Source organism: Ovis canadensis, chromosome 24 (genome assembly GCF_042477335.2).
Source record: "Ovis canadensis isolate MfBH-ARS-UI-01 breed Bighorn chromosome 24, ARS-UI_OviCan_v2, whole genome shotgun sequence".
Classification (NCBI taxonomy): domain Eukaryota; kingdom Metazoa; phylum Chordata; class Mammalia; order Artiodactyla; family Bovidae; genus Ovis; species Ovis canadensis.
In genome coordinates, this window is record NC_091268.1 from 52,064,762 (window position 1) to 52,090,436 (window position 25,675).

Genomic DNA, 25,675 nt, shown 5'->3' on the forward strand with positions numbered 1-25,675 from the left:
TCAAGTAACCCTTTAAAGCTGTAAACATTCAGACTTTATTCCAGAATTCTGTGGAGGACCAAGCACTATACCTGCAGGAAAGAATGACCTACTCCTGCTGTGAGTCAGCTTTCTGGAAAGAACTGAGTTGCAGACAGGAAGGTGATTCGAAGATTCCCAAATACTTTGGGCTGAGGACTACAGATTTTATTTGAAACAGATTCTCATAGCATCAAACACACCTTTATTCAAGTGGAAGTACAAAAAGCACATTCCTAAACCAAATGCATAACATGTGATTTTTACATTTCCTGCTATTTAGAGATTACTCAACCTGCTGTTTCATAATCACCAGAGGTGACTACTGGTGGTCTCTATTAGTAGGGTATACATGTTCATAGATAGGAAAGAGAAAAAAAACATGCATTATTTCATATGCTTTTACATTTAGATCAATTCATTTAGGTCCCTACCTTGTCCAGATGAGATCCTATGCTTGCTGATGGCTAAAAGGTAAAATACAGCGGTAGAACTACCCTAAAGCTTATTAGGCAAAAGAGGCTTACAAAGTAAGCAATGCATTTTTGTATTACTTGTTGAGGATCCCTAGTAAGTATTTTAACAGGTGAATTCAATCGCTGGGACAACTACTAGAGTTTTAAATAACACTTGCTTTATTCACAAAATGCTTAAGATGGGAAAATACAATCAAATACTTTGACATCATCTGCAGAATCATGAACTCTTGCTAGGTGTTATGACAGTGACCCTGATCTGTGGAGCCAATGTCTATCTATGATCAGTTTCATCAATCAAAAAAGAAAAAAAAAAGGTTTTATATGGCCTGTAGACTCTTGTAAAATACTATATATATATATATGATTTGTAAACAATTCCAAACAGATAATGAAGCAACTGTAACAGTTAAATGTTTACAGGCTTCTCTGCCATTCTTGAGATACTACACAAAAACCGCAATATCTGATGGAAGGCAGTATCCCTTTATGAAGATCTCTGATCTCTTAACATACGTTCTTTATGTTTTGCCCTACTGAAGGCAGACTTGAGTGTTCTGCTGGCCTTTAATGGACATAAACCATCCTGAACTTAGACATACAGAATAGACACCGAATATAGCTAGGCTACCACCAGTATTGTCATCTTCTAATGTTTTTCTCATCTCTCTCAGAAGGCTGTGAATGCTAACACAGCTAAGAACTTGGGCGTCACTTGAAAATGTTTAGCTTCTTGCCAGAAACTCAGGGGAAACAGAATCCTTCATACTCATGAACAGACAAAAGTGTGAAAACCCATTTCTTTTAAAGATATTCTGCCTCGGAAAGAAGGCACCCAAAAAGTAAGTAAGGACGGCATACCACTGGCTTAAAGCTTAAAACTAGGAAACCATCATTGAAAGTGCTTAAGAGAATGGAAAAACCAACATGAACCCAAATGCTGTGGCTGGAAAGGAATAGGATCCTTGGAAAAGAGCAGGCCTAAGAGTCTGTTTTGGAGAGAACTTTGGCTGAGAACAGTAGAAAAAGCTAAATGAGAAAAACTTTCCAGAAGTTATTGTTTTAACATTGGTATATTAATGTATCAGGGAAGCATTTATTGGACCATAAACACCAATTTCAGGAAAAATAAAAATGTTTATAGGCCACATTAAAATAAAAATAGCTTGATTTCCATAAATAAAGTATACATACCTACTTACAACACCTATTAAATAAAAGAATGCCATGAGAAAACAGCACTGCATTCACCAAGTCACTCCTCTGACTAGATTCTTCTGCAGTGAAAAAGACTGGGACTATGTATTAACTATTTTATACAAAATCATAATTTTTCCTTCAATATTTTGATATTGACTAAAGCCTGAAATATGGTGCTGAATGTTTCCACTTGTATTACATCAGACTCCAGTCTGGTGTGGACATTCTGATGATGAAAAACGACTTGAACTCCTACTAAAAGACTTGTCACATTTCCTATACCCAAAGGACTTCCCTTGGGTATGGATTCTTTGCTGCTGAATGAGGGCTGGAAATATGGCTGAATCCTCCTGCACATACACATTACATTCATAGGTATTCGGCATGAAAATAATTTGATGCTCAACAAGGTAGTTTCTTTGACTGAAGGCTTTTTCACATTCATACAGCAATGGAATTTTATTCCAGTATGAATTCTCCAATGATACTAAGGTAGGAAAATAGCGTGAAGCATCTATCACATTCAATGTATTTGTAGGTTTTCTCATTGGTGTGGGTTTGTGGGTGTCAAGAGTGCAACACTGACAACTTTCCAACGTTTGTCACATTCAGGTTTCTCTCTGGTATGAATTCCTTGATGCTGAATGAAGGTTGAGCTGGGACCGAAGGCTTTACCACAGTCAGGACACATGTGATGGCTCCCTGGTGTGACATCTCATATGTTGAATGAGGCCTGAACTTGATTATATGTCTCCCCACGTTCATTACATTCATAAGGTTTCTCTTTGGTATGAATACCTTGATGGTGGACAAGGTGTGCTCTCTGACTGAGGCTCTTTTCCCACGCATCACAATCAAAGGCTTTTTCTCTGGTGATGACTTCCTGTTGCAGGACAAGATCTGAGCTATGGCTGAAATTATCCTCATAATCATTACACTCATAGGATTTATCTTTCCTATGCACTTTGTGATGCTGAGTAAGGCATGCGGTTTGGCTGAAAGCTTTTCCACTTTCACTAGACTCATGTGGTTTCTCTGTGTGAATTCTTTGATGCTGAATAAGATGAGAATTCAATCTGAAGTCTTTTCCACATTCATTACACGTATAGGGCTTTTCTCTGGGACGAATTCCTTGATGTTTAATAAAGGTCAATCCACAGTTATTGTATTCATAGGACTTCTCTTCATCATGGACCTTCTGATGTTCAGCTTGGTGTGAGGTGTGACAGAAATCACTGCCACACACAGTACACTTACAAGGCATCTCTCTATGAACTCTCTGATGTTGAGTGAGGTGTACACTACGACTGAAGACCCTTTCGCAACTGCTACATTTATAAGATTTTGCTCTAGTGTGAATCCTCTTATGCTGAAGTATGTCTGAGCTCTGATTACAAGATTTGTCAGATGCCTCACAGGATTTATCAGATGCTTCACATTTATAGGGTTTTTCTCTAGTGTGTATTCTTTTATGTCGACTAAGACTTGAACTCTGACTGAAAGATTTTTCACATTCTTTACATTTGTAGGGTTTCTCTCTAGTATGAATTCTCTGATGCCTAGAAAGGGCTGAGCTCTGATGGAAGATTTTCTCACATGCATCACATTTATAAGATTTCTCAGTGGTAGGAATGCTCTCACAGTTACTAAGGTGGGAGAGTTCCATTAAACTGTCCTTATAATCATTACTGTGAAAATCCTGCGTTAGATTTATTTGTTCCTGTTTACCCGCTGAATTCTGGTTGAGGCTCACATCGTACTTATCAATGTCATCAACATTCTGTATTCTAAGAACTCTCTGATCTGTATCAAGAGTAGAGTCCAGACTGAAGCTTTTTTCAAGTTCATTACATTCATTGTTCTTCTCACTGGCGAAGGTTTTCTTACTGATTGTTATTTGCCTAAACTCTCTCTCCAGGAAGAGAAATTTTCTTAGGATTTCCTGAAGCCTTTCTAATCTGTCCTCAGGCTTATACACTTCTCTAGTCTCAGGAACTTGGGCAATATTCTTTTTGAATCTTCCTACTCTCACTTTGTATGAATGTACTTCTTCTGGAATTTTCTGCTTAGGAATCAACAGCTTGTTCTCTTCTCTGGTCTCTCCATCTGATTCAATATATAAATAGAAAATGCAAATATAATCTGTACCCTGTGCTTAGAAAAAGAAAACTTAGAGGAGAAAACTAAATAATCTACAGTCTACCAGGGTAAGAGAAGTTTATTTACTTTGAAACATAGGCACAAAATCTCAACAGCAGATGTACGGGCATGAATAGGAGCAGTGAGGTAGGATCCAAGTGGTTCAGGGTGTGACAGAAACAGAGGGCAGGTTCAGCAGAGTAAGGAGATAACCAATTAAGGTGTTCAACAGAGATAACAGGGAACTAGTTCAACAGAATTATAGACAAGTAACTTGAATAGGGACCTACTACATCTTATGGATAAAGGACAAAATAACTGGAAAGAGTTCATCAAAAAAAAGGGGGGAAAGGAAAGAGCTCTTTATTCAGGGATACAGACAGAGCTCTTCACTGACTTCCAAAGCAGCTACAGCTTGGCTCAACAACTAGACTCTACTTCCCAGCTAGTTCATCTGATTGATTCTGCCTTACTCACCTGAGCAGTCATCTCTTAAGACTTCTCTATTCTTAGTTTCCAGATCAAAGACTTGTAGATCTTGTTCCAGCTGGGAGATCCCACCAGGCTTGAAAATTGGAAATCCTGCTCACAGAGAAGGAAATGGGATGTGGCATTTTATCCCCAGATACTACATTTTTCTCTTAATTAGTGGTTAATGAAGAGAGAAAGTAAATTCTTAGAAGACATTAGGAAGGCCTGGGGAGTGAGAAAGCCAAAGACCTTCAACACAGAATTCATGTTTGTGCTCTAGAAAGGGGTATGCTAAGGAGCATTTAAACATAATCAGTTAAAAATATTCATTTAAACATACTCAGACCAGGGAACTTGTGCATAAGTGTGTACCTGTCTTCACAGAAATTATCATTCTTACTCTTTACCAACTGCTTATAGATCAATCTTTGTATCAGACCCAATGTATACGTATTAGACCTAGTCAAAATGGAGGGTGTCAAAATATGACTCTGCTGGACTAGAAGAAGGTCAATTCTCAGGCACCTATTGTATGGTGAGCTAAACTGTAGCAATAAAATCAGTGAAGACTGAATAAATACTGCAAGGACCAATTTCAGAAAATAATTCATTTTAGGGCATATGAGGAAACAAGTAATAATATGACACATCCTTACCCCTTAGGAGCTTATACTCTTGTTCAACAAATGTTTATGGGGTGCCTCCTATATGCAAAGTATGTAGGAAATAGGAGCCCAAGCAGATACAGTCCATCCCCTCAAGGACCTTACACTCTAATTGCAGAGACAGATACAACTTACTATAATATTATGTAGTGAGGAAAGTGCAATAAAAGTGCATTTTCACATAAAATGGTCTTTCTCTGGCTTGCCTAATGGACTGCTAAGATCTAATCTCTTTTATTTATTATTATTTTTTCTAATCTCTTTTAAAGCAAAAGCAAGAGGCAGTCTGCTTCTGAGGGGAGAACTATTACAGTATCAAAGGGGCAGTTTTTACATGTACTCAGCCCACAAAGTTTCTAGTAGCACACATGCAAGGTCTCACTCAAGCCCCTCATCTCCAAAAACCCTTTCTCTTCATTTACTGAATGTCTACAGAACGTATTATTTGTTCCTATCCTGTGCTGTACTTAGTCGCTCAGTTGTGTCTGACCCTTGGAGACTCCACGTACTGTAGCCCACCAGGCTCCTCTGTCCATGGGGATTCTCCAGGCAAGAATACTGGAGTGGGTAGCCTATCCCTTCTCCAGGGGAACTTCCCGACCCAGGAATCAAACCAAGGTCTCCTGCATTACAGGTAGATTCTTCACCAGCTGAGCTACCTGGGAAGCCCCCTCCTATCCTGACACATTTCTATATAATGGAGTTTTATAGACTTTTAAAAACTGTTTCTTGGTATTATCATTCCTATTTAATTTATAAACTTTGATAACAAGGACCATGTGCATTGTATTGTGCACTTGTGCACTTCTTTTGACTCATTTACTTAAGAGCTATTCATTGACGGCTAATTTTGTGTCTAAAGTGTCAACAGATAATCAAGGTTTTAAAAGGGGTTCTGGGCCTGAAAACTAATAAACCAACAGCTGCCCTATGAGATTCCATGTGAGAGTCTATGAGCAGGGAGACCAGAATAGATACAATAAAGGCATTTACTGTGTTTCTGAATTCTCTTGGGCATAAATAGAGTCAATTCTCCTTCTAGACACTTATTAATTTAGTTAAGATACTCTATGTCAAATCAAACAGTTTTTTCAAGTTAAAAAAAAAAAAGGTCATGAAGCAGCAACTACCCTGCTCAAAATTCTGATAACACAATTTGCATCTTTTAATAGATATTTATTAAGATATTTCTAAGTATTTGATAATCAAAATTAATTTCTGTTACTTACTCTTTGAAGTGAAAAGTGAAAGCTTTAGTCGCTTAGTTGTGTTTGACTCTTTGCAACCCCATGGACTGTAGCCCGCCAGGGCTTCTCTGTCCATGGAATTCTATAGGCAAGAATACTGGAGTGGGTTGCCATTCCCTTCTCCATGGGATCTTCCTGACCCAGGGATCAAATCCAGGTCTCCTGCATTGCAGGCAGATTCTTTACCATTAAAGCCACCAGGAAAGCCCCTCTTTACTCTGCATCTACATTTAAATCACATACACACAATAAAAAAGATCATCTTCATGTGGGATTACGAGTTTGATTTTAGACATGTGTTTAAGGTAATATGCAGGAAGGTATAAAAGAGAATGCCTAGCAGTGAGAGATACAAGACTGCAATTTAGAAAAGAAAACAGGATTCAACATACAGGCTTAAAGTGAAAAGTCATTTGTATTATCAAAATATTAAGCTAAGATTCACTAAGCTTTGGTAGGTGCCAAATGTCATTCCAAGACTCTTATAAACTTTCACTTACTCAATACTCACCACACCTTCATGAGATAGGAATTATTACTGTGCCAATTTTACAAATGTGAAAACTAAGACTCAGAGAGGTTAAGTAACTCACCCAAGGTCATGATAACTAGTGAAGCCAGGGCTCAGACACTCTTATTTCAGAAACTGGCCTTTAAATAATCTGCTAGTAAAAAAATAATGATTGTGAATATCTATCCCTTCCTCTAAATATGTACAGAAAGAGAACAGAAGACCAACATAGTGACAATGAAGCAAAAGGTGAAAACAACAAAAAGAACAGAGAACCTGTAATTAGAACAATACACGGAGAGTCAGGATCCAACAGATTGAGAATCATGACTCTCTTTTTTTTTTTTTTTAAAGAGACAGGGTCTCACTATGTTGCCCAGGCTGGAGTACAGTGGCTATTCACAGGCGTGATCCCACTACTCATCAGCACGGGAGTTCTGACCCGCTCCGTTTCCGACCTGGGCCAATTCACCCCTCCTTAGGCAACCTGGTGGTCCCCTGCTCCCAGGAGGTCACCATATTGATGCCGAACTTAGTGCGGACAACCGACTGGCATAGCACACTGCAGCCCAGAACTGCTGAGCTCAAGCGATCCTCCAGCCTCAGCCTCCCGAGTAGCTGGGATTACAGGCGCACGCCACCACACCCGGCAAGAATCATGACTCTTAATTAAAACGGATGTAAGAGAACATTCACTGTCAAAGAAATGAAAATCTCTTTATAATAAAAATCCAAACCACTGGGCACAGTCTGAGTAATATTCAATTTGAGAAAATTCCATTATAAAGAAATAATTGAACACTCTCCTGAAATGTTTGTACTGAGAAATCTGATCCAAAGCTCACTCTCTTACCGTCCTTTCCAAAAAAAAAAAAAAATTTAAGTAACTACCACTAGCCCTGTACTTACATACATAAACTAATTTAATCCTTGGCACAACTCAGAAAGCAGACATTATTTTTCATGTTTTATAGATGAAAAAGATCATTATAATCCATTTAAATAATCTGCTCAATCACAGGCAAATGGACCTCACAGTTAATATTCTTTCCAATCTATAAGAGTCACAGAGAGCACTAAAGTAGGTTTTCTTACCACTGGCCTGAATGCTTTTTTCCTAGATTAAAGTCAAAAATCTATGCTTTCAAAATATGCATTTATCTAAAATTACTTATTTTTTATCAAAACATTTTGATTTTTTAAACTGCAACCTTGATAGTTTTCTAATTTTTAACTTCATCTGATCTTTAAAAATAACTTTTAAAATTCACCTCATTGTTTGTTGCCTGTATCAGTGCTGTGCTAAGATTTTAGCCATCTGAAAGCTTCATGCTTCTCTTCCTGATTGTTAACACACAAAAATCTCTCCTTAGCAATACATTCTTGTGCAGATACCTATTTACGATGGAATGTATCCTTTAACAATTTTTTCTTGAATGCATGCCCTTTCTACTCCCAAACTGTATAAACTCACGCCTGCCTGTCCAATTTATTGTGCCTATTTTAAATTATCATCAGAATACTGAGCCATAAAAATATACAAAACACCACATGTGGTTGAATTGACTGTCCTAAGGTATAAAACAGTGAAAAAGCATGGGCTTTACAGTCAGATCTGAGCCCCTAACCTAGCTTTGACCCTGAGTAGATCACTTAACTTCTCTTAGCCTCAACCACCTCAGGTAAAAAACAGAATAACATCTGCTGAAAGAGTTACAGTAAGGATTAAGTGAGAGATACATTAAGTACCTAATATCAGTGAATAGTTGTGGCAGTGAGAAACATTCCACACAAAATCATTTCTCTCCTCATGACATTGACTTCAAAAAGGAAGGGCTATGTGCCAAACATTCGTGACTTACCAACTCAATCATCACCCAGCAGTTCTGGTAAGCAGGTTTCTCATGCTATCGTCTAAGAGGGCATCTGCCACACTGCCCCATGTGAAATTCAATCCATGTCCTTTTCCTGATCTGAATCTCCAGCACTAAGTCACAGATGATTTCCCTTTGGGCATGACCCCCAAGCCAGTAATTCACTCACTGTCAATAGTATAGGCTTCTTTTTAAGATTAAGTAACGAAAATTTTGCCTAGTATTTTATTACTCTGTTCCTACTCTGCATATTTACTACTATGTAGTGGAAGCACTTAACCAAAAGACCAAGGCTCTGATATCTGTGACAAATACAGCTCAGAGGTTCTGTCACGGGAAAAAGATATGAATTGGAACCCACAGCTGGTAAGTCAGAGGCTGAGTTATAAAGTGCTTATTTTACAATGCCAAACATTAAGCTAACTACAGGTGGAATTTGCTGAACCCCCAAATATGAAAATGACTTCCCAAAGACTATCAAAAATAGACAGTCAAAAAAAAAGACAGCCTCAAGGAGAGGCTGGGCACTTGGTCAAAGAGCAAGTTGAGTAGTAGGGTTTCTTGTATGTAATTGTGCCCAGCATGTGTGAGTGTACAAACATGTCCTGTGCATGTGCAGAGATGACAGAGGAAATGGGATCAAATTCAGCCTAACAGTAAGCTGTGTTATTAGGCTGAATGAAGTACTAAGAAGATGCTTTACTTCAAAAAGTAGACAGGTAAACTGTTGGAAATTATGTAATTATTAGGTAAAATTAACAGTAATTTACAATTACATATCACTTTATAACTTACAAGTTGTTAAATATGCATTGGATTTAATAGCCTGAAAAAAACTGAATTCTTCTGCCCTCCCATTTCCCCTCCATCAAAAAAGTCTTTAAGGAACACTTGATCCAGGAAGATTATATAAATGCATCAATCTATACAACACTGTAAAGAATAAAGGAAACAAAGATAGGACCCTGGAGGGGGTCACAGGGATTTAAAGGAAGGAAAAGACTAGAATGTTAAACATGAGGAAGGCCCAGGGGTCTCAGGAGATTCAGGCAACAGATGGGGCAGTTTGTGTTCACTATGGAAAAGGAGGGGCACACAACATGTGTTTCACAGTCTAAAATAACATGGAAAGGTCATAACTGAAGAGCTGGAGTCGAACTCTGTGGTTTCTGAGAACACAAGTCGATGACCACCAACCATGGCTTCTGAATGAACTCAAAATTCAAGGTTCAAAATTCTGGTTGCAATGGAGGGCATCCTTGGCCCTTGGAAATTTATCAAAGGTCATTTGAGGAGCTGCAATTTTACACAGTGGTAGCCTCCTGGGAAACATCTACTCCATCAATCAAGTGTAAGATCTCACAATCGTGGAAAAGGAGTTTCCGAGCGGGGACGAGCACTATCGATGGGATGCCGACACCTGGGCCACCTCCTGGAGATTCCTGCTGAAAGGATGGCAAGTGTTTCTCCAGAGAAAGCACTTGCCTGGGTATGACTCAGGGCCGGGCAGGAATTCACACTATGAATCCGGGTGGTGGGAAGGCGGAGAAGTATGCCTACAAAGATCAAAGAGCCAGGAATGGAAAACACACTACTAACCTTCCCAGTGGGCAGGCTGCCTCCCCACAGACAAGAATTAATCAAAGAGACAAAACAACACCCTGGATGCCACCAGCACAGGCAAAGCAAAAAAGAAAAAAAAAAAAAGAGAGAAAGAAAAGAGAAAGTGTGATTAAGTACATACATAACAGAGAAAAGAGGAGCAGAGACAGGTCAAAAAAGAGGAAAAGGAGCAATGTTCACACCAAGGCAGGTGCTGGCAGCTCCCCCTGATGCTTCTCTAGAGCACTACAAGTTGCCTCATCTCAACTGCCAACTGCACCATCCAAATGACAAAGGAGAGACTTGGTCTTTAAGTGTGAGACTGCTACTGCTCGGGTGAAGCAGGATTACTGTCTGGATGACTCACTGAAATGTACTGGCAGTGAGTCATGCCTTGAGATCAAGCCTCTGAAATTCTGCCTGCTTGCAGATGAATTTAGGGATCTTAAGAGGTGAGGGATTACTCAACGAAGATTTTAGCCTATGTTAAAAAGAAAAAAAAAAGGCATTTCTTCTTCCAAGAAAAATGGGAAACTCTCAGATACAGGGACACTGAATTACCAGGAAGAAAAGTGTCTGGTTGTGCGTTGGGAGGCCCTAGAGTCCCTCTCATAAAAAAGGGAAAGATAGGGAAATTGAGAACTCGCAAAGCACCGGCAAGTTTCCCTTTAGTAACAGGGAACAGATGCCCCACAAAAGCAGTAAACATTAACTGAGGATAAGGAGCAGAATGTCTCCTCTTGACATCCCCAAAGGAAACCCACTCCCAGAGGAGATGACCTTAAAGATTGAGGTCTCAAGAGGTTCTAAGACCTGGAATTTGAGCCACACTCAGAGACCTCACAACTTACTCAAAAACAAGGAAGTAAAGAAACCCTAATAGGTAAACTGAATAATAGGAAAGGCAATCCTTACCCAGTGAGACCAGGTTCCCATAATTCTCTAACATCACTTCTCTGTAGAGAGCCCTCTGAACAGGGTCCAGGCATCCCCATTCCTCTCGAGTAAGGTGCACAGCCACATCCTCGAATGTCACAAATTCCTGAAATAACACAGCCTGGCTGCTCTGGCGAAGGCGGCCACCACACCATCGCGGCCAGAGAACAAAGATGACACAGAGGGTCTGCAGTGTGCATTTACGTTGGAAAGGAGGGAGAACAGAGGAGCATCTTGGGAATAGGTTCCACAACCCTTTAACATCTAATAAGCACCCATGATAGCACCAAGGATAAAGGAACAGTGTTTACTGGTGGTATTGGGGAGACGGAAAAGTGGTTTCTGTGAAGTCTGGCTCTCTGAGGATGATAGGCACCCAACCTGCGATCTGCTATTAAAAAAAGATCTCCAGGCAAGGCTTATGGATGGGATGAGGAAAAGGGCCACGCTCAATCAGCAGCAATAGTCCCTGAGGAAAAGGAGAGGGTTCCTCAGCTCACCTGGTACCTGGCTGTCAGGAGCGCAGCTGCCTGGTCTCCTGGGCTTCCCTCGTGGGGAAGAGAAGACACCTGGGGAACAGGTGGAGCTGAGGGAGGAGAAAGGAGCCAAGAGTGAGAGCAGCCCTTCCCAGGGAGCCCTCACAAAAGAGAGTCAGTGGGACCCTTCTTCACATCGACATTACAGTAAAACCAACGAATGTTTATCGGATACTGAGTTTGTCCTGCACTATCTCAACACCTGCATGCCCTCCTTCCACATGTTTAGACCCATGATTCAGGATTTTATTATGAAATCTCATATTGCACTATATCCCCACGTCATGACATAAATGTCATGTCAAAAAAGTGAGCACCATTACCTGTTTTGCAGATGGGCAAAGCCAAGCATAAAGGTTTGCAGTGACTCATCCAAGGCCATGGTTATTTAGTAGACTTCTGACCCTCTCCCAGACACTGCTCTGTAAACTTTTGAGAATGAGCACCGTCTCTGCAACCAGTGTGTAAAGCCCCCAAGAATAAGGAATGGTCATATGTTTCCTCATAATCCTTTCTACACTCGAACAATGCCCCACAGCACTCAAAAGACCATGGCATTCGGTTGGTGTTCCTGACACACAGGTTATTTCAGGCACTGCAATTGGCCACAAGTAAATCTCAGACAAACTTCATACAAAACAAAGGGAGTACAAGACAGACCAACCTATCTCTATAACACATAAAAATGTTATTTTACAGTCTGTATGTGATATGTATACACTGCTCTAAGCCTGTGCTCAACCCAGGAATTAAATGGTTGCTTTCTTGATCAAAATTAGAGCAGTCAAAAACACTGCAGTCGCAACATAATGGCAGCTGGTAAAGCACAAAAGGTCAAGGAAGGAAGAAACTAAGTTAAAGGAACAGGTTTAGGGACAGGCCCTAAATCTAAGAGGAAGTGAAAGCGAGGGAAGGACTGTGAGGGGCAGCAAAAGCAGCATTTCTTCTAACTTATTCTGAATGTGGTAACTGGGATGAAGTGAAAATTATATGAAAGAAAAAAGCCTGAATAGAGTGAGTGAAGACCACTCTGCCTATTAAAGAAGGACAGGCTGACCTCCACAGAGGGGCCCCAATCAGGACTGAACTGAGCCACATCTGTCCCTCCCTGCTAGACCTCCCTCTAGGGGCCATCCTCTCATTGAAGCCCCTGGCCTCTCTCATCCCAGGCCAAGGAGTCCCTCTACACTCCCATTCTCCTGGATGGAAGTATTCTCTCTGCCTTACCCCCAGTGAGTCCCTGTTCCATGTCGGTATCCTGCACGAACTGAGGCTCCGGGGACAGACCCTCAGAGTGGGTCTCCAAGGACTGAAACTGGACCACTGGAGATTCTGCTGCTTCCTGGGCTGGTATTTCCTCCATCACTGTTCTGGAGGACAATGACCATCACTGCGGAGTGAGATGAGGAGAAATGATTGTAACAAGTTAAAATAGCCATCATTTGACACCTTCATGACTTAACAAAGTATCTTACACACTGCAGACACAGTGAAAATAGTTAATAACAATTAACCACCTAAATATAGAGCAGAAAGAAAAATGGACATCATTCACTTTCAGATATTTAAGAACCATGTCATATGGTCCGAGTTTGCAGGTTTATTTGAACTTCGCTAATTCTGAACTTGTGGGATTTTTTAAAATAAAGACAATTTAATAGTGTAGAGATTTCTGCGGAAATTCAAAATACCTGAAATTTACAAACTTCTTTCAAGGATCAAGTGTGTACCCAGTGAAATACATTAATTCTCGAGAAATGCATTATTACTTGTTATTTTTTAAAGCAAGACCCTGAGGAATTACTTGGTAAACACTCTGTCAGCCCATTCTGAATTACTGAGTAGCCCTGAGTGAATGAGTAACTGAAAGTCGCTCAGTCGTGTCCGACTTTTTGCGACCCCATGGACTACAGTCCATGGGATTCTCCACGCCAGAATACTGGAGTGGGTAGCCTTTCCCTTCTCCAGGGGATCTTTCCATTTCAGGGATTGAACCCAGGTCTCCCGCATTGCAGGCGGATTCTTTACCAGCTGAGCCACAAGGGAAACCCTGACTGATGACTAAATTCCACTTTGGGGGTCAGACCCTTCGACAACTCAGACTAGGTGGGCAGACCTCTTCCCACGACGCTGACAGTAACAGGGAAGGGCTGCGACTCAAACAGGTCGGACTGGTTGTCCTTCACACCAAAGGACGCAGCAGGGCCCCGTCCCCCTTCCACACCCTCAGAAAGGGCCCTCACGCCCTGTCCTCAGAAGGCCTCGCTCGGCGCTACCGCCCTCCCACTTCTCTGCTCTGTCAAGAAACGGCCCCAAAAGGGCGAAGCGGGCCCCGGAAACCCATCTCACAGCAAGCCACGGTCACTGGGTCCTGATGGCCAAGCCCTTCGTCCGCCGGGCGTCGGGGCGAACCCTGACTGAAGAGAAACTGGTTGTCGCACACCGGCCCTGCGCGCTTCTGGGGACGGGAACCGCCGTCGGCCGGAGCCAGGAGACTCCTGCTCCTCCCCAGGAGGCTAAACAAGGCGCCGACCCAACGCGACCTCAGGACGGCTTCCGGGGACTCACCAGGGTGGAGGGGAGGGCCGGGCGGCTATCGCGTCGCGGACACCCGTGCTCTCGAAGCCGCCCCAGGGTTGGGGGGGGGGGTCGCTCTAGACTGCTCGGAGGCTGCGCTTCTCGCTGGCACTTCCGGAGGCGGAGTCCGACAGCGGGGGCAGGGAGGGCCCCGGATGAGGGCCCCGGATGAGGGCCCCGGATGAGGGCCCCGGATGAGGGCCCCGGATGAGGGCCCCGGATGAGGGCCCCGGATGAGGGCCCCGGATGAGGGCCCCGGATGAGGGCCCCGGATGAGGGCCCCGGATGAGGGCCCCGGATGAGGGCCCCGGATGAGGGCCCCGGATGAGGGCCTCAGGAAACCGAGGCTCGCTTCCGAGGGTTTTACATGTCCTGTTGCAGGTCTCACCCTCCTGCTGACCCTGACTGGCCACTGTAACCAGTACACCGATAGTGACCGCAGCCGACCCGGATTTGGGAAGGCGCCCCCGCTGGCCCATCCCTGGCTCCAGCCAACCCTCAAGACTCATCGCAGGGTGGTGGCCCTTGCGCTTGGGGGTGGGTGGGTATGAGAAATGAGGACGAATGGCCAACCTAGTGGTCCGACTTCCATGAATCAGCTGGTCGGGAGCTAGCTCAAGGGTACAAACACGCTGATTAAAGCCAGTGTTGAAGGCGCTTCGGTGATATGAAGACCTCAGAAAATCCTAGGATTGAAATATAACACGGTTCTGGGGGAAAGGTAGGGGCACTGAGCAAGCTGGAGTGGGAGAGAGACTGGAAAAGTGTTGTGTTCCTGATGGAAAGAGCTGTGCAGAAGCAAGGATGGATAGAGCAGGAGCATATAAACAGGCAGTCCCAGGGCTGGCACAAAAGCCCCTGGGCCATTGTGGTCTCCTGGATCCTTAGGGGATGTGATGTCCTGTGGTTGAGCTAGGTCCACCAGGAACTGGCAAGTTTCCTAAAGACTATAAACAGTGATTTGAAAGGGACTTTAGATACTTTTCCTTTGTTTAGGCTCCCAAATCAGGTATTACCCTTTAATGATATTTGACATTTCCGATTAAAAATAAGAAAAATCAAGTGTGACCGTCTCCGTGCTTTTTCAAACTACATAAGCCTCTGGAATACTCTTATCTGCCTTCCCTTCCTTTCTTCTTCGAGTATCTCAGGGATCTAAAACAACTTCTTTCAATGACATAGCCTTTCTAGTCTACAGTATTTGTCACAATGGAGTCAGCATCACAGATAAGAGATTCGTTGTTTTAAAAAATAAATAAAGCACTGCTTAGTCAATTGCTTATTGGACAGCTCCGGTTGAAAACTTTGTGTGTGTTGAACACAACTACGCTGCCTGTTGATGTCTGTTGTTCCTATTGAGATCCCCGAGACAACAGATGACACATTACTTCCTGCTTGTCATTAACAACTTAGTAAGAACTAGGTCGCTTGCCCAGCGGGCAACAAGTCAAACACTAAGAAAGTGAGGTTTGCAGCAGAGAGTTTATTCACAAGACAGCTGAGTGAGGACACAGGAGAACAAATCTCACATCTACCTCCCTGTAGGTGAGGGACGTGAGATTTTTATGGGATAAAGAAGCAGGGGTCTTAGGTGTGGGGAAAAGTGAGGTAATCAGTGTTCCACACAGGCCTATCAGTTACAGGGTTCATAATGGGATGCGTGTTACAAAATATAAGCACTTAGGGACTTCCCTAGTGGTCCAGTGGTTAAGACTCCTCGCTCCCAATGCAGGGAGCCTGAGTTCGATTCCTGGTCAGGGAACTAGATCTCACATACCACAGCCAAGTGTTCAAATGGCACAACTAAAGATTCCAAGAGCTGCAACTACGATTTGGAGCAGCCAAATAAAAAGGTTTTTTTAGGTGAATAGTAAAAGATGTAATTACTGTGATTGCATTTGACAGCCAAAATGCCTCAAATTGTAATTCCACTATTATCACTCAGAAAACTCCCTGGATACATTAGCCAAGCTCAGAATCTTGTAACTATTTAGTATTGGAAAGAATACTTGCTCCCCAATGAACAAATATTTGAAAATACCATCGACTGAAAAAAATGCACAACTTAAAAGTCGAGATTTATGTTTCATTTGATGGACAAAATTAGGAACTTAAAGCCTGGAAAACAGCCTCTGTGGTGACTCTTGAGGGACTGCTCTAAAGATGTTAGGAAGAAGCCAGATTATGTAGAATTTTGCAACAAAAACCAGGTATCCAGAACATCAAAAGACTACCGTTAATTAAAACCAGACATCTCACATTAATGATTTTAGTGCCTTCCTATATGTGAGAAGATGCAGGAGACTGGGCTCTTTGAAATCATTACTTTGATATGCATCTTAACTTTCCAAGGCCATCCTAACTTTTTGTCCATCCCAAATTCCCTCAGGGTGCACAGCTGGGGGTGGCTGCTGTGGCTGCAGGTTTGCTGGGCCACACCTTCTGTTTACTGCTCTGGCAGGCAACCTTTTGCCACACGACCATTCAAGTAGCAATACCCAATCACGGTACCCAGAGAAGCAACCACTTTGGTTTTGTGAAACCACTCATCCTCAACTTCACTTTGATCTTCTGTCTATATTTTGCTTCAATTCCTCTGCCATAGACACAGACACACAATCACTATTATTGTTTGATAATACCTAGAATTATTACAATACCTGCCATCAATAAGAAAAAATAGAACCGTGTAAGTTCCTGAACGGGAAGTACTGAGTGAAACTTAACCCCTTTTTCCCCGCCGGGAAAAGCTGAGCTTAGAAAAGACATCCCCGAAGCCCGAACCATGATTGGGGAACAAGGACCAAAGTCCTCCGCGAGGACCACCCCCGCACCCCACGCAAAGCGCAGCGCAGACCCGGAAGGCCGGTGTTGACGCACTTCCGGCTTTTGTGACACTCTGGGTTCTGGCGAACGGAGGGACTGGGAACTGGTCCACTGCCCCTTGATCCCCAGAGTCACCTCCCTTTTCTATCCCAGCACCCCGGGCGTCTCCGGGGTTCACGGTGAGAGGCGGGTCCGGCCGGGGCGGAGGGGCGGGGACGCAGGTGGACGTGTAAAACCGTGTTCCGTGATCCCGCTCACCACGCCAGTCTCCGAACGGGGTGGAGGGTCGTGTCCCTGTCCTTGGTCCCAGCCTCCGCCATAGGAAGCGCCGTCTCCCTGCAGAGACAGCCGCGGATCCTTGGCTTCTAAATTGGGAAGAGATACCTATGGGTCCGAGAGGCGGCAGCCTGCGTGCCCCATCCTCGCCCTTGGTTTTCACCCCCAAGGGGTCGGGGACAAATGACTAGTCTAATTTCTGTGCTCCTGGGCTTACCCCATTTCCTTTCCTTCTGGTGAGGGCTTTTTCCCCTGGTGATCTCGAGGTGTAAAATGAGGACGACCCCAGAAGCTACCAAGATCCACGTTTTGTTTTGTTTAGCGGACAAGTTTGTTAAGCCTCGTGTTTACAGATCATCCGCTCACCCTCAAATCCACCACCGTGAATGGCGGTGATTAAAGAATGTTTGACGCCTAGTGAATAAAGTGATTCGAGTGCAGCAGGAAAAGATTACATACACTTCACCCTCTTCCTTTCAGTTTCTGAAGTTTCTGAAGGCTTTTTAAAAGGAGTGATTTCTGCTAGAACACCAGGCGAATTTTTCAACTGTGGGAGGAAAATGTGCTTGACTTCGAGGGCTGAGTAGTGAAGGGAGTTTGTGATGGTGCAGTGGAAAATGCGTTGGGTCACTTGAAGACTGGTAACCACCAGCCTCTCTCTGCCACCGATTTGCAGGATGCTCTGAGACAAACACGAAGTCTGGAATTGATCCTAAGTAAAATAAACTGTCTCTAAGGGCCCACCCAACTATGACATCCATTGATAAAGGGAAATTAGCTGAAAAATCCAGCTTGACCAAACCTAATGCCCCATCTCCATTTCCTGAAGCATCGCCAGTATGCACAAAGGCACTGTTACTAATGAGAGACACTTAAGTGGCAGAGGACCAAAGAAAACACTTATACAGACAGGCCTGTGCTAAACAGATCATTTGCAATCAAAAAATAAGTTATGGAGAATGCACTGTAAGCAAGTCAATGAAACCTTAATATTTGCTGGAGAAATAGGTTGGTTACACACTGTGGTGGGAGACATATAAAATAACTTATCATGGACACTATTTTTCTATTTTAAACTTGTGCTTCTGTAACATTCCTCCTATTCTTACTCAGATATTTTGTAAATAACCTGACAATATAATGGAATCTCTTAATTTCTAAATGATAAGCCCTTCCAAGTATTGAAATGCCATGCCTATAACGAATTTGTTGAACATTCTACATGGGCAAACAATGTTGACATGATATTCATTTAAACAAATATTTTTAAAAATATCTCCTGGGTGCAAGTAGCTATGTTAAGGGCAACTTCAAGAAATGCAGAATAAAGCCCAGTCTTCTACTGCTTCTTGCCTGGGATATGAGCAGGGAAACACTCCAGGAAGACCTGACCAGGTCCTGATCTCAGCCCTGTATCTTTTGAGTTTCCCTTGCTTGTAGTCTTCATTTTGATTCACTGGGAGGGAAGGCCTCTAGGAATGTGTTATTCCACATACCCCACTTTTAAATCTTTGATCCTATCTCAAAAACCAAGATTTATTTTCCTTGATCTTAAAATACCGGAAATAAGACTTTTCAGATGATAGATCACTAAAACTAAAAGAAAGTGAACAAAGAAAATATAATAGTTGGAAGATGAAGAGCAGCAACACAAATGATGACATATAAATGTATAAGATGGCTATCAGGAAAGCTTAATGGATTTCAATACTTCTTTTAAAATAAATAAACATTTTAATTGTTTTCCTCTGTGCTCCAGTGATGGTCTTGAACACCAAACTTTGGTGATCACTTTACAAGACTGACTAGATGGCAGTGTAGCAGCATAGTTAGGACCCTGAGCTTCAGACTTGGGTGTGAGTACTGGATCCACTACACTATGTTGTTAGACACATTATTTAATCTTTCTCATCTTTTAAAATAGGAATAATAACTGTGTGCTTCATTAGGTTTCCTTGAGAATTAAATGAGCTGTGTATGCAAGGTACCAAAACTGCCTGGTACACAGCTAACATGAATAACAGTTATTCAGCCTTGACATGTCACACCATTGGATTTCATAAATTGTCTTCACGGATGAGGTGTTAGCCCCGTAGCAATACAATATTACCTTTTAATACAGCTATTAAATTTTTCAACCCTGCAGGATAGCAAAAACGGAGCTCATAAAACGTAGGACAAAAAGGAAAGTCCTGCAGACAGACCCTCTTTGGATTAAGTGAGCCAGTTCTTAGAAGCTGACCAATGACTGCTGAATCCAGGAATGCTGCAGATTTCTCTCCTCAGGCTACTGGAGAGATGGAAGGCATAGTGATAGTAAAAGTGGAGGAGGAAGGGGAAGATGATGCAGAAGACCGTTTTCCAACAGAAAGAAGTAACATAGAGTTATCACCTCAATTTCTTAGTCGTTCCACAACTATGAATGAGAGAGCCTTGTTATCATTCTATTTAGTGGCGTATCGAGTGGCAAAAGAGAAAATGGCTCACACAGCTGCTGAAAAAATTATTCTCCCAGCATGTATGGATATGGTACGTACCATCTTTGACGATAAATCAGCTGACAGATTAAGAACTATACCTCTTAGCGATAATACAATATCTTGTCGAATCTGTACTATTGCAAAACATTTAGAAGCAATGCTTATGACACGGCTACAGTCTGGTATCGATTTTGCAATCCAACTTGATGAGAGCACTGATACTGCTAGTGGTCCCACACTCTTGGTATATGTCAGATATATGTGGCAAGATGATTTTATAGAAGATCTGTTGTGTTATTTAAATTCACAGGTAACCGGATTAGATGTATTCACTGAATTAGATAAGCGCGTTGTTGGTCAATATAAATTAAACTGGAGAAAATGTAAAGGAATCTCAAGTGATGGAGCAGCAAATATGACTGGGAAACATAGCAGACTTCTTGGAAACTTGTTAGAAGCCACCCACAACAATGGTCTTTGGAATCATTGTTTTATTCACCGAGAAGCTTTGGTATCCAAAGAAATTCCACCAAGCCTAATGGACATGTTGAAAAATGCAGTGAAAATTGTTAATTTTAGTAAAGGAAGCTCATTGAATAGCCGACTTCTTGAAATATTTTGTTCAGAAATTGGAGAGAACTATACCCACTTACTGGTTCATACAGAAGTTCGTTGGTTGTCTCAAGGAAAAGTATTGAGCAGGGTATATGAACTCAGGCATGAGATTTACATTTTTCTCATTGAAAAGCAATCTCATTTGGCAAATATTTTTGAAGATGATGCTTGGGTATCAAAATTGGCATATTTGAGTGATATTTTTGGCATTTTAAATGAATTAAGTTTGAAACTACAAGGGAAAAACAATGATATGTTTCAGTATCTTGAACACATTCAAGGATTCCAAAAGATGTTATTGTTATGGCAAACTAGACTTAAAAGTAATCGTCCTAGCTACTATATGTTCCCTACATTGTTGAAACACATTGAAGAGAACATTATTAATGAAGAATGCGTAAAGGAAATAAAATCAGAGATATTCATACATCTCACTTCTTTGTCTCAAACCTTTCATCATTACTTTCCAGAAGAGAAATTTGCATCATTAAAGGAAAATATCTGGATAAAAGATCCATTTGCTTTTCAAACCCCAGAATCAATCATTGAGTTAAATTTGGTGCCTGAAGAAGAGAATGAATTATTGCAGCTCAGTTCATCATTCACACTGAGGAATTATTATAAGACATTAAGTTTATCAGCATTCTAGATTAAGATTAAAGAGGAATTTCCACTGCTAAGTAGAAAGAGTATATTGCTATTATTACCATTCACATCTACCTATTTGTGTGAACTAGGATTTTCGATCTTGACACGATTAAAAACAAAAAAAAGAAATAGGCTTAATAGCGCACCTGACATGCTTGTGGCCTTATCTTCGTGTGTGCCTGACTGGAACGAACTGATGAACAGGCAAGCACACCCATCACATTAAATACAAGCTTTATGAACTCGGGTTTTTGTACTTTCATTGGAGAAGGAAATGGCAACCCACTCCAGTGTTCTTGCCTGGAGAATCCCGGGGACAGGGGAGCCTGGTGGGCTGATGTCTATGGGGTCGCACAGAGTCGGACACGACTGAGGCCACTTAGCAGCAGCAGCAGCAGGTATTCTTTGTGTATTGTATTTAAGTATTAATAAGATTATGATTGGGGTTTACTAGGTTTCATTTTCCTATATAGTAAGTATTGTTCTTTGACATTGTTACAGGAATATATGTGTATGCAGGATAATGATGTAAAATGTATTCCTATGAATTACCATCCATTTTTTTAAATAGTGCTCTTGACAATTTTATACTCGAATCTGTCACCTTGTCTACTGCTGCTGCCTTTCTTCTTGTAGGCAGAACCCCTTTCCGGTCTAGTTTCTCACCATCTATGTGCCTATGTGCCCTTCCTTGTCTGTTTTTTGTTTATTGGCTGCATTGGGGGGGTTTTGGGTAGTGCCACAGAGATTGTGAGATTGTAGTTCCCTAACCAGGGGTCAAACTCAGGTCTCCTGCCTTACAAGGCAGATTCTTAACCACTGAACGGCCAGGGAAGTCACAGTTCATTTTTGCTATTATTTTCTGTTTAAAAAATTCAGCTTTATTGAGATATGATTTACTTCTAGTAAAATTCACCCCTTTTGGTGTATGGTTTGTTGAGTCTTGACAGAGGTATACAAGTGTGGAATGACCCCTACAATCAAGATATAAAGCGTATCCTTCATCCCCAAAAGATCTTTCACCGCTTTGTTGTCAGTCCTTCTCTTGTACTACTGATGGTTTTGTCTTTTCCAGAATGTCATGTATTTGGCTTTTTTCTCTTAGCATAATGCTTTTGCAATCTATCCATATTATTGTATGTATCGGTAGTTTAATAGTGAGTAATGTTCCATTGTATGTATGTATATCAATTAGCTTATCAATTCTTCAGTTTAGACGTTTAGTTTTTTCAATTTTTTTTTACTATTATGAACAAAGCTGCTATAAATATTTGTATACAGGAATTTGTGTGGACATATATTTCTTTGGTAACAGCTAGCAGTGGGATTATTGACTCATCACTTCATGGGAAATAGATGGGGAAACAGTGGAAACAGTGTCAGACTTTATTTTTGGGGGCTCCAAAATCACTGCAGATGGTGACTGCAGCCATGAAATTAAAAGACGCTTACTCCTTGGAAGAAAAGTTATGACCAACCTAGAGAGCATATTCAAAAACAGAGACATTACTTTGCCTACTAAGGTCCATCTAGTCAAGGATATGGTTTTTCCTGTAGTCATGTATGGATGTGAGAGTTGGACTGTGAAGAAGGCTGAGCGCCGAAGAATTGATGCTTTTGAAGTGTGGTGTTGGAGAAGACTCTTGAGAGTCCCTTGGACTGCAAGGAGATCCAACCAGTCCATTCTGAAGGAGATCAGCCCTGGGATTTCTTTGGAAGGAATGATGCTAAAGCTGAAACTCCAGTACTTTGGCCACCTCATGAGAAGAGTTGACTCATTGGAAAAGACTCTGATGCTGGGAGGGATTGGGGGCAGGAGGAGAAGGGGACGACAGAGGATGAGATGGCTGGATGGCATCACTGCCTCGATGGACGTGAGTCTGAGTGAACTCTGGGAGATGGTGATGGACAGGGACGCCTGGCGTGCTGCGATTCATGGGGTCGCAAAGAGTCGGACACGACTGAGTGACTGAACTGAACTGATGGTAAATATACATTTAATTTTATGCATTTCCTCCAGCAGTGTGTGAAATTTATAGTTACTCTATATCTGAATCAGCATTTTGTATTGTCAGGTTTTTATTTTAGCTATTGTATCAAGTTTAATAGTATCTCATTATGGCATTAATTTCCATTTCCCTAGTGGATAATCATTTGAGCATCTTTTCACATGTTTATAGCTGTGCATATCTTCCTTTGGTGAAGTTCAAATCTGTTGCACATTTTAAAAATTCAAGTGTCTTATTCATGAAGAAGAATTATCTTTATATATTCTGTTTTTAAATGATCACACCAGTGTTTTACAAATGTTTTCTCCCAGTCTGTGGCTTCTCTTTTCATTTTCTTAACAGTGTTTGAAGAGCAAAATTTTAAAATTTTGATCAACTTCAGTTATCAAGTTTTTTTTCTTATATGGTTCATTCTTTGTGTGTTCTGCCTAAGAAATCTTTGCCTAATCCACAGTCACAAATTTCTGTTTTCATCTAGCTGTTTTATAGAAGTATTAGATTTTACATTTAGGTCTATGATGCATTTTGAGATGATCTTTGTAAATGGCTAAAGGAGATTAAAGAGACATGACAATTAAATGCAATGTATTACTTTGGATTGAATCTTTCACTAGGAAAAAAAAAAGCTATAAAAGGCATAATTAAGTCCATTGTCAAAATGGACACCCACCCCCAGGGACCTAACAGGTTTGCCGGCTTTACATCAAGATCCCAGTCAAGTCTGGTAAATGCAAATGGAGGCGGGGCATCCAGTAAACACACGTGCCCGGCGCTCATCCCTCCCACTGCCCTCTGCCCTGCCTATGCACCCCACGCCCCCCACCTCCCCTCACCCCCCACCTCCAGGCAGGAATCGCCTTAACGGCTGGCCAAAGTGCGGCCAGACCTGCCTCACAGGCACCCAACCTGGACTCACGCAGAAGTGGTGGTGAGGCGCCTGGCCCTGGCTTGGAGGTCCTGAGGATTTTTGACATGAGGGATGGAGTTACAGGTGAGTGATGGCAGAAGGTCCAATGGACCTTCATATATATTTCACATGTATCTGTGAAATGCACCTTGAAGAGTGCCTCACATATAGGAAGCGCTACACACGTCTGTGAAAGAAGTAGGAAAGGAAGAAAGAGAAGGAAGGATTATAAATGAGTGGTTTCAACTAAATGAGGGATTGTAGAGCAGAGGGAGGCAGAAGTAACCAAATAAGGCTTAAAGAGCTGAATACAAGACTATAAGGTGAACATTCCGAACCGACCATATGAACATGGCCTATGAAAAGACTACTTATGGGTTGTTTAGACACAGTCAGTCAAGCATCCCTTCTGCTGTCTTTGCCTTTGACCTCTCTAAAGTCCTGTATTCAGACATACTTTTGCTTCAGCCTAGCCTAGTGTAATTGTTCCAACCATCCGCCACTCCAGTGGCAAATCCCATTTCAAGACTAACACATTTACGTCTTACTTTTTCCTTTAGATTCTAAGATAAAAGAAAAAAGAGTGAAAAGTCTTCAAGACAGAAGAAAATGGTGGAGGGTGGGGGGAGTGAAACTTCCAGGGCATTATTAGGAGAAACCAAACAGCATGCCAGTGATAATGGGCAAGGCTGTGAAATCAGGCAACGAGGAAATGCTTAGACACCTGGGAAAATAGCCCAGAAACAATATATCTGTTGTCTTCATAAACGACACAGGGGAGAATGGGAAGAGTTCTGGCAGAGCCCCTGTGCCATCAGGAGACACAAGCCAGAGAGAAGCCCTACCAGTGTAAGGGACGTGAGGAAAGCTGTAGCCAGAGCAGACCTGGAAGTCCACAGCCAGGAGACACTCCAAGTGGGTGGTGAGTGCAAGAACAGCTTTAGTCCTGGTCATGCCTCACCATGCCGAACACGGGAAGAGGCCACATCACTGCCCTGACTATCAGAAAACCTTTCATGCACCATTCAGAAGGTGCAGCAGAGAATCCACTCTAAAAAAAGCCCAAAATGTAGTGACAGTGGCAAAAGCTTCATACAGAGCTCAGTGTTCTCATCACCACCAGCTGATGACACTGAGGAGAAACCCCAGTTCTTGTGGAGAATGTGGGAAAAGCTTCAGGTAAAGCTCACACCTGGATGAGCACCAGAGGAACCAACCATAGGAGAGACAGACCCTAGAGTACAGCGTGTGAGGCAGCTTCCAACCTCAGCATAACTTTTGGCTGCACAGGAGAGAAAGCCTGCAAATCCTGGATGTATGGCACCAGCTTACTTGTACACTACAGAATCTATCTGGGGGAGGAAACTCACCAGTGTCAGGCATAGAAGAGGTCTGGTCTTTTACCTGAGATACCAGAAAACTCACAGCTCCGGAATGGTTCAACAAGGAAAAATCCTGTACGATTAGATTACTTTGGTCATAAGAAACTACACCGCCCCACAATGGGTGAGGGGAAGGGCTGACTACGAAGGGGGTCCTGTGAAGCAGAAAGACCCACCAGAGGGGGGACAGGAGGACACGGGGCCGGGGGTGGGGGTCGCAGGTGAGGGGTGGGCTGTTTAGAATCCCAGGACTGGGGAGAGGATGCAGCCTCCCTGGGAG

General features: G+C 42.3%; 1 protein-coding gene and 1 long non-coding RNA gene across 7 annotated transcripts; one reads left to right on the forward strand and one right to left on the reverse strand.

The window, feature by feature from the left end:
- Window positions 1-200: 200 nt before the first annotated feature.
- Window positions 201-14,510, reverse strand: ZNF655 (zinc finger protein 655). Of its 6 annotated transcripts, none has more exons than XM_069571169.1 (6): window positions 14,244-14,429; window positions 12,903-13,065; window positions 11,640-11,725; window positions 11,119-11,245; window positions 4,311-4,415; window positions 201-3,800 (listed from the first exon to the last, which is right to left on the reverse strand). In XM_069571169.1, the coding sequence occupies exons 2-6, from the start codon at window positions 13,036-13,038 to the stop codon at window positions 2,410-2,412; spliced, it is 1,845 nt and encodes a 614-aa protein (XP_069427270.1). In that variant the 5' UTR covers window positions 13,039-13,065; window positions 14,244-14,429; the 3' UTR covers window positions 201-2,409. The 6 variants fall into 6 exon arrangements, with proteins under 6 accessions (XP_069427270.1, XP_069427271.1, XP_069427273.1 ...); XM_069571170.1 differs by having other exon boundaries at window positions 14,025-14,302; XM_069571172.1 differs by lacking the exon at window positions 11,640-11,725 and having other exon boundaries at window positions 14,244-14,302.
- A 2,608-nt stretch (window positions 14,511-17,118) lies between these two features.
- LOC138429559 (uncharacterized) lies at window positions 17,119-23,685 on the forward strand. The gene is made up of 3 exons (XR_011252837.1): window positions 17,119-17,257; window positions 19,501-19,883; window positions 20,145-23,685. It is a non-coding gene; the product is annotated as an uncharacterized lncRNA (long non-coding RNA).
- The last annotated feature ends 1,990 nt before the right edge of the window (window positions 23,686-25,675 follow it).

Coding starts and splice junctions, on each gene's coding strand:
- ZNF655 (XM_069571169.1), bottom strand. CDS start 13,038: ATGGAGGAAATACCAGCCCAGGAAGCAGCAGAATCTCCAGTGGTCCAG. Junction 11,246..11,639: donor TCCTGACAGCCAGGTACCAG/GTGAGCTGAGGA, acceptor GTGTTATTTCAG/GAATTTGTGACATTCGAGGA. Junction 3,801..4,310: donor CTTAAGAGATGACTGCTCAG/GTGAGTAAGGCA, acceptor ATATTGAATCAG/ATGGAGAGACCAGAGAAGAG.